This window comes from Narcine bancroftii, chromosome 2 (assembly GCF_036971445.1).
Source record: "Narcine bancroftii isolate sNarBan1 chromosome 2, sNarBan1.hap1, whole genome shotgun sequence".
In the NCBI taxonomy this organism is placed as follows: Eukaryota; Metazoa; Chordata; class Chondrichthyes; order Torpediniformes; family Narcinidae; genus Narcine; species Narcine bancroftii.
Genome location: NC_091470.1, coordinates 354,859,451 through 354,872,288, shown reverse-complemented (window position 1 = coordinate 354,872,288; position 12,838 = coordinate 354,859,451). Strand labels below are relative to the sequence as shown.

Genomic DNA, 12,838 nt, shown 5'->3' with positions numbered 1-12,838 from the left:
GTCCTTGAGTGAAGGAAATCTACTGTCCTTGCCTAAGATCAAGAATACAACAAAAGCAGGAATAGGTCCTGTTGTACCTGCCCCACAGTTTCATGTCATCGTGACCGATTTTTCCTAGGCTTCAACTCCTCTTTGGCGGCCGATTCTCACTCTCTGTCCTCAGGGAATGCCATTTTACTCTGAGGCTGTGCCTTCTGGGTCCCAAACTCTCCCACTACTGGAAACATCTTCTCCACATCCACTCTATCCAGCCCTTTCAATATGTTTCAATGAGATCCCCCCACTCCCCACCCCGGGCACCTCTTTGCCCCTCCCCTCACCAGCCCTGCAAACCTTGTAAACTCTAGTGAGTACAGATCCAGAACTATCAAATGGTCCCCATACATTAACCCTCTCATTCCCGGGATCATTCTCTCTGGACCCTCTCCAACACCAAATATGGAGCCCCAAACTGCTCAAAATATCCCCAAAGTGGTTTGACCAATGCCCTATAAAACCTCAGAATTACATCTTTGCTTCTATGAATCTATCAATGCCCAACACTTACCATTTTTAAAATTTCCACCAAATAATATTTTTTAAAATAGAAAGAAATTCAGTAACATTTTGCTTTTGTGCTAATCTATAATACTTTAAAATATCTTCTTTAAATCCTCCAGGGTTATAATTAAATCCAATTAATATCAAAACCTGCAATATATACATCAGTTATGGCAGCCACACCAAAAGTGTTAATGCAGACTTATATTTTGACCTGTTTTCTTCTCATTGCTTCTTCTCCTGAAGGTATTGATTTGTTGCTAGGACACAGACCCACACTTGCTGCATGACCTTTAGTCACACCTCCCCAGTGTCCCTGCTGAATCGACATTGCACATTTACAAGAATGGCACCAGGGATCAGACATTTCTGTTATGTGAAGAGTCTGAAGCTGTCGGGACAATTTTCCAGAAGTTTAATGAGATGCTGGAAATGAGGATTGTTTTTAAGTAGCCAGGAGAAATGATTTCCACTTGCAGATGGGTGTAATGGAGACAAGGTTTAAGATAATTGGAACTAAATTCTGGAAGAGGTAAGAAATGTTTTATGTCGTGTGTTAGAATGAACACATGCCCTGAAGGAGTACAGCAAGTAACTTATAAATAGTATATAAAAGAAATGGATTTATATTGATGAGTGAAAATCTGTGGTGCTCTATGGAAAGAGCAAGAGAATGGGATTAATTAGATGGACCATTTCAAAAGCCAGCTCAGGCATAATGTTCTGAATAGATTTCCTCAACATTATAGGTCTCTCATCAAGTGGCCAAAATTCCTTGCATTCAGCTGAAATCCAATAAAAAATATCACATTTTAAGAACTAAAAAAGACCAACACCATCACTTTCTGAAATTTTCAGCTTACTTAAGCCCATAAGACAGAGGAGTGGATATAGGCCATTCAGCCCATTCTATCGTGGCTGGTTTACTATCCGCTTCAACTCCGTTCTCCTGTCTTCTGCCTGTAACCCTTGATTTCCTCCCTGATTGAGAGCACATTACCCATGCCTTAACTACCCCCAATGGCTTGGCTGTCCGCGGCAAAGAATTCCACAAATTCACCGTCGTCTAGGTGGAGAAGTTCCTCCTCATCTGTGTTCTAAAGGAATGTTTTTGTCCTCTGAGGCTGGGCCCGCTGGCCCCAGGCTACCCCACCATAGGAGACATCCTCCCCACATTCACTCGATGTCCTTTTGCTGCTGGGAAGGACCTCCGCACTTGGAAGCTGTGCTCATGATGAAACAAATCTCACCCGCAAACAGAAGTCGAGAGCTTGCTGAGCCACACCCAACCGGTCACCACTGCGTGCCAAAACTGCAAGGAAGTGGCTGAGCTGAGGCAAACAGGCATCGTTCGGGCTAAGCGATGTATTCTGTCGGAAGGAACTGCCTTGGATCTAACACCTTTCTTGGAAAAGTTAATTGGAAGTAAAAAGAGTGAAGTTGCACTAAAGTAAATCACAAAGGTCTGCAGATACCGAAATGGAGGTAGAAACACAACGCTGGAGAAATTCACCTTGATGAAGGACTCAAGCCCAAATTATCGGTTATGTATCTTTATCTTTGCTCTATAAAAATTTATCTTTATCTTTGCTCTATATTTGATGGTCGCGCATGCAGCCATCTTCAGCGCAAACTCCGGGAGATCCAAAATGAGTGGTGGACTAGCCTCGCCAAACGAACCCAGCTCAGCGCGGACATTGGCGACTTCAGGGGTTTTTACGAGGCTCTAAAGGCTGTGTAAGGTCCCTCACCCCAAGTCCAAAGCCCGCTGTGCAGCTCAGACGGCACAGTCCTCCTCAGCGACAAGATCGCCATCCTCAACCGATGGTCAGAACACTTCCAATCCCTTTTCAGTGCCAACCGCTCAGTCCAAGATTCCGCCCTGCTCCAGCTCCCTCAACAGCCCTTAAGGCTAGAGCTGGATGAGGTCCTCACCCGGGAAGAGACATATAAGGCAACTGAACAACCAAAAAGTGACAAAGCTGCAGGTATGGATGGAATCCCCCCCAGAGGTCTGGAAGGCTGGCGGCAAAACTCTGCATGCCAAACTGCATGAGTTTTTCAAGCTCTGCTGGGACCGAGGAAAGCTGCCTCAGGACCTTCGTGATGCCATCATCATCACCCTGTACAAAAACAAAGGCGAGAAATCAGACTGCACAAACTACAGGGGAATCACACTGCTCTCCATTGCAGGCAAAATCTTCGATAGGATTCTCCTAAATAGAATAATACCTAATGTTGCCGAAAATGTTCTCCCAGAATCACAGTGCGGCTTTCACGCAAACAGAGGAACTACTGACATGGTCTTTACCCTCAGGCAGCTCCAAGAAAAGTGCAGAGAACAAAACAAAGGACTCTACATCACCTTTGTTGACCTCACCAAAGCCTTCAACTTTGGAAAGGGCTTTGGCAAATACTAGAGCACCTCGGATGCCCCCCAAAGTTCCTCAACATGGTTATCCAACTGCATGAAAACCAACAAGGTCGGGTCAGATACAGCAATGAGCTCTCTGAACCCTTCTCCATTAACAATGGCATGAAGCAAGGCTGTGTTCTCGCACCAACCCTCTTTTCAATCTTCTTCAGCATGATGCTGAAACAAGCCATGAAAGACCTCAACAATGAAGACGCTGTTTACATCCGGTACCGCACGGATGGCAGTCTCTTCAATCTGAGGTGCCTGCAAGCTCACACCAAGACACAAGAGAAACTTGTCCGTGAACTACTCTTTGCAGACGATGCCGCTTTAGTTGCCCATTCAGAGCCAGCTCTTCAGCGCTTGACGTCCTGTTTTGCGGAAACTGCCAAAATGTTTGGCCTGGAAGTCAGCCTGAAGAAAACTGAGGTCCTCCATCAGCCAGCTCTCCACCATGACTACCAGCCCCCCCACATCTCCATCAGGCACACAAAACTCAAAATAGTCAACCAGTTTACCTATCTCGGCTGCACCATTTCATCGGATGCAAGGATCGACAACGAGATAGACAACAGACTCGCCAAGGCAAATAGCACTTTTGGAAGACTACACAAAAGAGTCTGGAAAAACAACCAACTGAAAAACCTCACAAAGATCAGCGTTTACAGACAATTGTCATATCCACACTCCTGTTCAGCTCCAAATCATGGGTCCTCTACCGGCATCACCTACAGCTCCTAGAACGCTTCCACCAGCATTGTCTCCGCTCCATCCTCAACATTCATTGGAGCGACTTCATCACCAACATCAAAGTACTCGAGATGGCAGAGGCCGACAGCATCGAATCCACGCTGCTGAAGATCCAACTGCGCTGGGTAGGTCACGTCTCCGGAATGGAGGACCATTTCTTCCCAAGATCGTGTTATATGGCGAGCTCTCCACTGGTCACCGAGACAGAGGTGCACCAAAGAAGAGGTACAAGGACTGCCTAAAGAAATCTCTTGGTGCCTGCCACATTGACCACCGCCAGTGGGCTGATATCGCCTCAAACCGTGCATCTTGGCGCCTCACAGTTTGGCGGGCAGCAACCTCCTTTGAAGAAGACCGCAGAGCCCACCTCACTGACAAAAGACAAAGGAGGAAAAACCCAACCTCAACCCACCAATTTTCCCTTGCAACCGCTGCAACCGTGTCTGCCTGTCCCGCATCGGACTTGTCAGCCACAAATGAGCCTGCAGCTGACATGGACATTACCCCTCCATAAATCTTGGTCCGCGAAGCCAAGCCAAAGAAGATAAAGTAGACAGTTTGACCTGCTGAGTTGGGTTTCTACAGCAGTTGTATTAAAGCTAGGGCAGTAATTCCTTTTTTTGGCACTCTTCATTTCTAAGTCCGTATAATCACCAAAAGCTACTCTGTGGAAACAAAACTGTTCTGAATCCATCATCTGCAGAATTTCTTGTTCAACTTAACAGGCCCAGCAAACATTACATTGATAATGAATTCCATGAATTTTATGGAAAATGTTGATAATGCACAGTAAACCGAGCAGCATACGTGAAGAGAGTATACTTCCCTGCTTAAATTAACAGCCTCGTATCAAAACTTTCAGATGCAAGTTTATTGATCATTGTTCCCTGTCGATGCTGTCTGACCTGCTGAGTATTTCAAGTGGTTTCAGGTTTCAGTTCACATTGCAGTATTTTGTTCTTGTATTGTTTTCATTTTGTATTACCTGCAGCCAAAGTTTGTCTTTGAAGGTCGTTTGCCCATTGGCCATGCACTGGAAAGTGGCATTCTGCCCTGCGTTAACCTCTACATTCTGCAGGCGGAGGAAGTGGGGAGATTTTGCTAAAAGGAAGAGAAAAGGAAGGATGTTAATAAATGGGGGAATAAACGTTCACAATGCGACATTGCAAAGTACAATACATCCGCAAAGTTATAAACTTTATGTACTCCTGAGTCCATGTTGCTGTTAATTTGTTCGGCTATATTTTTCCTGGAAGACTTTATATCTCTGGGAAACTTTAAGCATATCCCACTCTCGCCAGATGCTGTCCAACTTGCTGAATGTTTTCTTTCTTTTGCAATATTTTTATTAATCATATTATAGGTAAACAATACAGGAGGAGAATAGCAGCAAATAATCAAAAAAGGGGGAAAAAAATCATATGACATCATATGAAATAACATATTGCATTACACCACAATTAATGAGCATGTTCTCATCTCCTCAAACTGAAATCTTCAAAAAAAGAAAAAAATATATTATATAAAACCCCATCTAATCTAAGTTTAATAAAAAAAGACTGGTCAGCCTATTCTGAGAATTTAGTAATTAAAATTAATCGTCTGATCTTTATCAACAAAGAGAAAATAAATAAAGTCTTGAAGGGAAAACAATTATACTAAATCACGTGGAAATAATTTATAAAAGGCCGCCAAATATCTTCAAATTTAACGGAAGTATCAAATATACGACTCCTAATTTTCTCTAAACTTAAACATGACATAATTTGAGAGAGCCGCTGGGTCAAAGTAGGTGGATTAGAATCTTTCCATTGAAATAAGGTCACTCTTCTAGAAAAGGCTACAACCCGATGTGTCTAAGTGGGAACTCGTCCCACTTGTGGAATCATGATTCCCAAAAAAAGCAGTCATTGGGCTAGGTTCTGAATGTTTTTTCCAACATTTTATGATTTTAGTTTTGACATTTTGGCATCCTCAGTATTTTGACTTTTGTATAATTTATATCTTACCTTAAAACACACACACACACACACACACACAGTTGATTAACACATTAGTGTCCATGCAGCAGCAAGAAAAATCCAGGATTTCATATAAGAAGGGATTCCTTCTACATTTGTACACCTGATCGATTTGTACTGTTGTATTTAATGAATCAAAACCATAATTGAAATTGAATTTTTTATTGTAATGTGCAATAATATATAGTGAAAAACTGTTTTGTGTGCTATCCATAGTTAAGAACAACAGGTAGGCAAAATAAAAACAAGTGCAGAGAAAAAGAAATTAATTTAGAGATACAGCACCTTAACAGGCCCTCCCGGCTCATGAGCCCATGCCACCCTAAAATACTATGTGACCAATTAGCCAACTGACCCCATATGACTTGGGAACATGGGAAGAAACTGGAGCACCCAGAGAAATTCCAAGTGGACGAGGGGAAAATGACAAACCCCTTATAGACAGCGGTGGGCTTAAACCTGAGTTGCTGGCACTGTAAGAGCGTTGCACTAACTACTAGGCTAACTGTGCTGCCTTGATTTAAAACGTAAAAGTTCATCAAAAACAGTCCATCATTTTACTTACAAGAGGTCTGTTCAATCGTTGGATAACAGCAGAAAAGAAGTTGTTCTTGAATGCGGTTGGTTGTGCATGTTTTCAAGCTCATGCTTCTTCTCCCCAATGGGAGGGAAGAAAAGAGACTGGGACTAAGGTGGGATTTAAATCTTGCTTTAAACTTGAAACTTTAATGATACAGCATGATGGAAGGCCTTTCCAGCCCATGAAACTAGTGCTATCCAATTATAGCTAATTAATCTACCATTTTTGGAAGGTGGGAGGAAACCAAAGTGCCAGAGAAAACCCACACAGGTCATGGGGAGAACATACAAACTCCTTACAAACAGTGGCAGAATCAAACTCGAGTGGCTGGTAACTGTAATAGCATTGAGCTAACCATGACAGGTCTTTTAATAGGTTTCCTACTTTCCCGAGGCATCAGGAGGTGAAGCTGAAATCAATGGAGGGGAGGTTGATTTACCTGACAGCCCTTGCAGTCTTAAACAGAGCTCTTCTGTATCAAGCTGGGCTTGATTGGTCAGAGCTGTTACGGACATGCCGGCTTTCTTTAGGATTCAGAGAAAGTGGCGGGTGTTGAGGCACTTTTTTTTTGTACCATCAACATGGTTGGACTTGGACATTATTGTGACCTTCACACAGAGGCACCACGATTAGCGCAACACTGTTACAATACCAGCGGCAGGGTTCAAATCCCGTGCTGTCTGGAAGGAGTTTGTACATTCTCCCCATGGGTTTCCTCCGGTTTCCTCCCACCATTCAAAATGTACCAGAGATGTAGGTCAATTGTTTGTAATGAGATGGTATGGGCTCATGGGCCGAAAGGCCTGTTATCATGTTGTAGGTCTAAATTTAAAAATGAAAAAAAAAAACTTAATTTAAATTTAACATTTAAAAACTTAGGAGAAGCTCTCTACCAGCTCCACTGTAGCACTATTGATTCACCTTGATTATCATTAAAGATCATGTTGGGGTAGGAATGTGACATTGTATAAACCTCAGATTAAGCACTGACAGCTGATTGGTTGCTCTCATTAAGGTGTAAATGTTGAATGAAGAGAACAAATTTATATTTTCATCCCTCAAGACGAAAATCTTATTGTTCCAATCAGGGCCTTGGGGCAGCAATGAATGCATGTTCCCCAACTTAACTGAGGACCAATCGGGCAAGACCGGGGCACATCACTTCACTGATGTGATCAGGGTTTCGACTGGACCTCCAACACAAGTTTCCACTGGCAGCTGAGCTTGTCCTTGAAGCTGCCCCTTTAATTCTTCGGGGGAAAATCACAAAGTTGAAGCTCAGGGAGCCCAATGCTGGTTTAAAGGGAGGTTCTTCTGGGTAACAGGATGGAAGGAGTGGAAAAAGAAGGGAGCATTAGAAATGATGTAACAAGGAGTTAAAGATGATCGAGCTGCTTGGGAAAACTAAAAACAAAAGAATGGTTGGAAAAGCTTGAAGAAAAGAAGAGGAAGAGAAGATTGAAAAGGAAAGAAAGAGGAAGATTGGGAAGGACAAGGGGACAGGTTCAAAAGATGAGGGCCCATGTGATCCAGGGCAAGTTGGCAAACTGAATTCAAAACAGGAAGGTTATCAATAAAATTGAAAGAGTGCAGAGTATGTTGCCAGGACTTCAAAAAATGAGTTATAGGGAAAGATTAAACAGGTTAGGACTTTATTCCCTGGAGTGCAGAAGAATGAAAGGAGATTTGATCGAGGCAAATAAAATTATTATAGGTAGAGTAAATGCAAGCAGGCTTTTCCACTGAGGGTAGGTGAGATAAAAGCTAGAGGACCTACGTTAAGGGTGAAAGGGGAAAAGTTTAAAGGGAAAATTAGGGGGAACATCATACAGAGGGTGATGGGAGTGTAGAACAAGCTGCCGGCTGAATTGGTAAATTCAGACACAATTGTGATACTTACGAACAATTTGGAGAGGTACATGGACAGGAGCGGCATTGGGGGGCGGGGCGGGGTGGCGGCCTGGGTGCAGGTCAGTGGAATTAGTAGACAGTAAAATATGGGCCTGTTTTTGTGCTGTAGTGTTTGATGCCTATGACTTGCGATGTCTAACTGGTTCTAGTGATGAGATCTTTGTTGTTTGAAAGATTTGAACGAGTATGTGGGAGGTACGTTCAGCAAATTCACTGAGGGTATGAAGATTAATAGAGTTGTGGATAGTGCGTAAGGTAAATTTAGGCAGCAGAAAGATTTTGATGTGTTGTTGAAATGGGCAGATATATGGCCATTGGTGTTCAATCCAGACAAATGTAGGCAGTTTCCTTTGGTGTACTCTTCTTTTCTTTCTTCTTCTTCTTTGGCTTGGCTTCGCGGACGAAGATTTATGGAGGGGGTAAAAAAGTCCACGTCAGCTGCAGGCTCGTTTGTGGCTGACCAGTCCGATGCGGGACAGGCAGACACGATTGCAGCGGTTGCAAGGGAAAATTGGTTGGTTGGGGTTGGGTGTTGGGTTTTTCCTCCTTTGCCTTTTGTCAGTGAGGTGGGCTCTGCGGTCTTCTTCAAAGGAGGCTGCTGCCCGCCAAACTGTGAGGCGCCAAGATGCACGGTTTGAGGCGTTATCAGCCCACTGGCGGTGGTCAATGTGGCAGGCACCAAGAGATTTCTTTAGGCAGTCCTTGTACCTTTTCTTTGGTGCACCTCTGTCACGGTGGCCAGTGGAGAGCTCGCCATATAATACGATCTTGGGAAGGCGATGGTCCTCCATTCTGGAGACGTGACCCATCCAGCGCAGCTGGATCTTCAGCAGCGTGGACTCGATGCTGTCGACCTCTGCCATCTCGAGTACCTCGACGTTAGGGGTGTGAGCGCTCCAATGGATGTTGAGGATGGAGCGGAGACAACGCTGGTGGAAGCGTTCTAGGAGCCGTAGGTGGTGCCGGTAGAGGACCCATGATTCGGAGCCTAGAACGTTTGGTGTACTAATAAACTAGGAAACACACTACAAATGATCGGATCTTAATGAGAATTGAGGATGTTGGGTAAAGTCCAGAACCAAGGGCTCACAGTCTAAGGATAAGGGAGACATCATTTAGGACTGAAATGAGGAGAAAACCTTTCACTCAGACAGTTGTGAACTTGTGGAGCTCCCTACCACAGAAAGTTGTTGAGGCCAGTTCCTGAGATACATTCAAAAGGGAGTTGGAAATGGCCTTATTGGGCATAGAGATCAAGGGGTGAATAGAGCAAAAGCAGGAACAGGATACTGGTCGAATGATCATCCATGATTGTTTGGAATGGTGGAGCAGGCTCAACGGAAAATTGTATTCAAAAGAGGGGTCTTGGAGTACAAGTCCATAGACTGCTGAATGTGGAACACAGGTAGGCAATGCAGCATGGAAGCCATACATAAGCCCTCAGGGCAATGAATAGAGAAATAGAGAGCCTATGCTCTAAACAGGGATGGCAAACCTTTTAGTTCTTAATTTAGACATACAGCACAGTAACAGGCCATTTTGAACAACAAGTATGTACTGAGGGTTTAGGTTAATTGGACGGCATGGACTTGTTGGCTGAAATGGACAGTTACAGTACAGTACGTCTGGAGAATTGCACGCAGTTCTGGTCACTCAGGTATTAGGAATTACTGGATATTAGACACATTTCAAAAGTTAAAAATAAAGGGAGCAACTAGTTAAATCAAACAAGGGCCAATCTTTTAAAAAAAAACTGTTTCCATTTAACCTTCCTGCAGTTTCAAAGCAGACACTTTTGTTTGTTTAAAATTACAGGCTGCCAGTTAACCACAGGAGGCTACTCAAGTAATTTGCTTTAGAAATTGACAAGGCAATCACTTCTGTTGATGCTTCTATAATAATAATTTATCAAACTCTAACATCCACTGATACTTTAAGGCCAACAAAAGCAGTCTCTGTACCTGGAATATTCTGATATAGTACCAGTTTTAGCAAGGCAGGGCAAAACAATACATAAAAGCTGATTAAAATTGGCCTCTATTGAAAGATCCATGATGAGATCAGGAAAGGCATTGAAGCCATCTCCTGCAAGACCACATAATTGAAGATGTGTCTCTCCCACTTAACACACAATATCCTATGGAAATTCATAAAATTATGAGAGGTATTTAAAGGGTAGACAGAATCTTTTCCCCATGATCAAAGTGTCATTGACTTGAGAAAGTGCATTTCAGATGGGATGGGGGTGGGATGGGTGGTGGAATTTAAAGGATACGTGCTGGCAAGTTTCTTTACAAACAGAAGGTGGGTGGCTGGAGTGGGTCATCAGGAATAGTGATGGAAGTAGATAGAATAGGAGCTTTTCAGGGGCTTTTAGATAGAAACATGGATCTGCAGGGAATAGAGGGGTACACATCATGCACAATGCAGCAAAGTTTTCGTTTACATTGGGCATCGTGTTTGGCACAGACGTGTGGGCTGAAGGGCCTGTCTCTGTGCTGTACTGTTCTATGTTCTAATCCACAACATGTCTGTATTGTCAATTAATATTTTGGCTGTCTACTTGTCCCATGAGCCATCCCTTAACATTGTAACAAGAGTCGTATGTTTTGAATGCTTGTTGTTTTGTGCTCAGAACACTTTAGACCAGCCAATGGTATTTGAATATTTAAATAAATTGTACCAGTTGGGATGTGCTCCCATTACAAATATATAATAAAGTTGATGGTCTGCACTGAAAATGTTAAAGTAGTTAATTATCACCATCAAACTTGTACTTAATCGCTAATTGTTATCTTTCTGTTTAATAAAATCTTACTGTACAGTCAAGTGACAGTGAATAGATTCTCCAGAAGATCTGCTTGTAATGAATAAAAGCCTTTTGCATCAACCAGCTTCAGTCTCCATCTGGTATTGTCACAGTCACAACCAAGATAGAAGCGAGTAATAAGAAAATATTGTCATATACATGTGTAATCTACAGATGCACCATAATTCCTACTTGCTACAGTCAAACAGGTATGTAAGATACACCAACTACCAATATATACATGAGATGACCACAATATGTCAATTTAATGGAGAGAGAGGAGATTGACCAGAATACGCCTGGGATGAGTGAAGACTGGAGAGGCTTTTCACCCTGGAGCAGTGAAGATATATTTGAGACACATTGAACGGTGAGTGATATAGATTGGATATTCTGCAGTTAACATCTCATCATATCAGAGGCAGATAAAACTAGACGAGAAAGGTTCACAGTAAGGGGAAAGTAATTCAGAATGATTATGAGGTGCTTTCTTCACCCAGAGAGAGGTAGCGATTGACAGAATGGTTGAAGATGCATCGCAGACGGCACTTTAAAAGTCTAGATGAGCACTTGAGAAACTGAAGCCACAGGGCTATGGCCCGGATGCTAAGGTCAATACAAAAGCATTCCCACGGTTGACATGAAAAAGTTAAGCTGAATGGCCTGTTTCCATGCTGTACTATGATCAATAAATCTCTGATTCTACCTGTGATTTGATTTAAAAAGGTATCAGGATTACGTTTTGGAAAACGGGTTGCAGTGCAGAACTAAAAATAATGATAGAAAGAACGTTTCGAAAAGATGAACAAGTGGAGGGAGGAAAAAAATGAATCCACTTTGATTCGTCCGTTAGTCCCTTTCCTAAAAGTATATGTTAAGCCTCCAATAAACAATCACAGCATCAGAATTCATATGGAGTAGTCTCAGAAAGTATTTGAACACGAGAGAGTTTTTAAAAAAATATCAAGAAAATTTTTCATCACATGAAGCACTTCCTTGAAGCCAATGAGAGTAGACGACTGGCTCATTCTGAGCTTTATTTAAGTGTCAATATATATTACGGTGAGCCACACGTTATCACTGCTGCGTCAGAGTGCACCTACGATTAATATCTCAATGGCACCTTGCCAACATATCATTTGTGACACTGAACAACAATTTATAAAGCACTCTTATCTTTGGCTTGGCTTCGCGGACGAAGATTTATGGAGGGGGTAATTGTCCACGTCAGCTGCAGGCTGGTTTGTGGCTGACAAGTCCGATGCGGGACAGGCAGCCACGGTTGCAGCGGTTGCAGGGGAAAATTGGTGGGTTGGGGTTGGGTTTTTCCTCCTTTGTCTTTTGTCAGTGAGGTGGGCTCTCTTAACACATTAAAAAAATGTCAAGACAATTCACACAAATATTTGCAAAGTCTGACACCATACCAGATGAGGAGATATGAGGAGGAGAGGTGACCAAGGAGGCTGTACTTAGGTGACCTTGGAGGGGGAGAGAGAGGTGGAGAAGTTGAGGGGAGAACATAGTCTGACCAAGGATGGAAGCACACAGAAGAATATCACTTCCACTTAGTTCTTCTAATTTACAGAAATATCTGGAGCCTGAAAGGAATTAGATATGTTTTGAATGACGCAGAGATTAAAAAAACAATACTTTCAGTTTTGCAAGACCTAAAATAGTGTCACAGAGTGGTGCAGAATAGAACAGACCCTGGCCCAATTCATCCACGTCAACCAAAAGTGCCTTCCTGAGCTGGTCTTACTCGTTTCGTTTGGCACATATCCATCTAAACCTTTCCTATCCAGTATCTGTTC

At 42.9% G+C, this 12,838-nt stretch overlaps 1 protein-coding gene across 10 annotated transcripts in view; it reads right to left on the bottom strand.

Annotated features, from left to right (window-relative positions):
* The window catches only part of LOC138755773 (receptor-type tyrosine-protein phosphatase mu-like), a 1,095,616-nt gene that overhangs the window by 661,626 nt on the left and 421,152 nt on the right, over positions 1 to 12,838 (bottom strand). For all 10 annotated transcript variants that reach the window (XM_069922352.1, XM_069922354.1, XM_069922355.1 and 7 more), the window contains exon 5: positions 4,692 to 4,807. In XM_069922352.1, the coding sequence (XP_069778453.1) occupies positions 4,692 to 4,807 (116 nt within the window). The remainder of the gene's footprint in view (positions 1 to 4,691; positions 4,808 to 12,838) is intronic.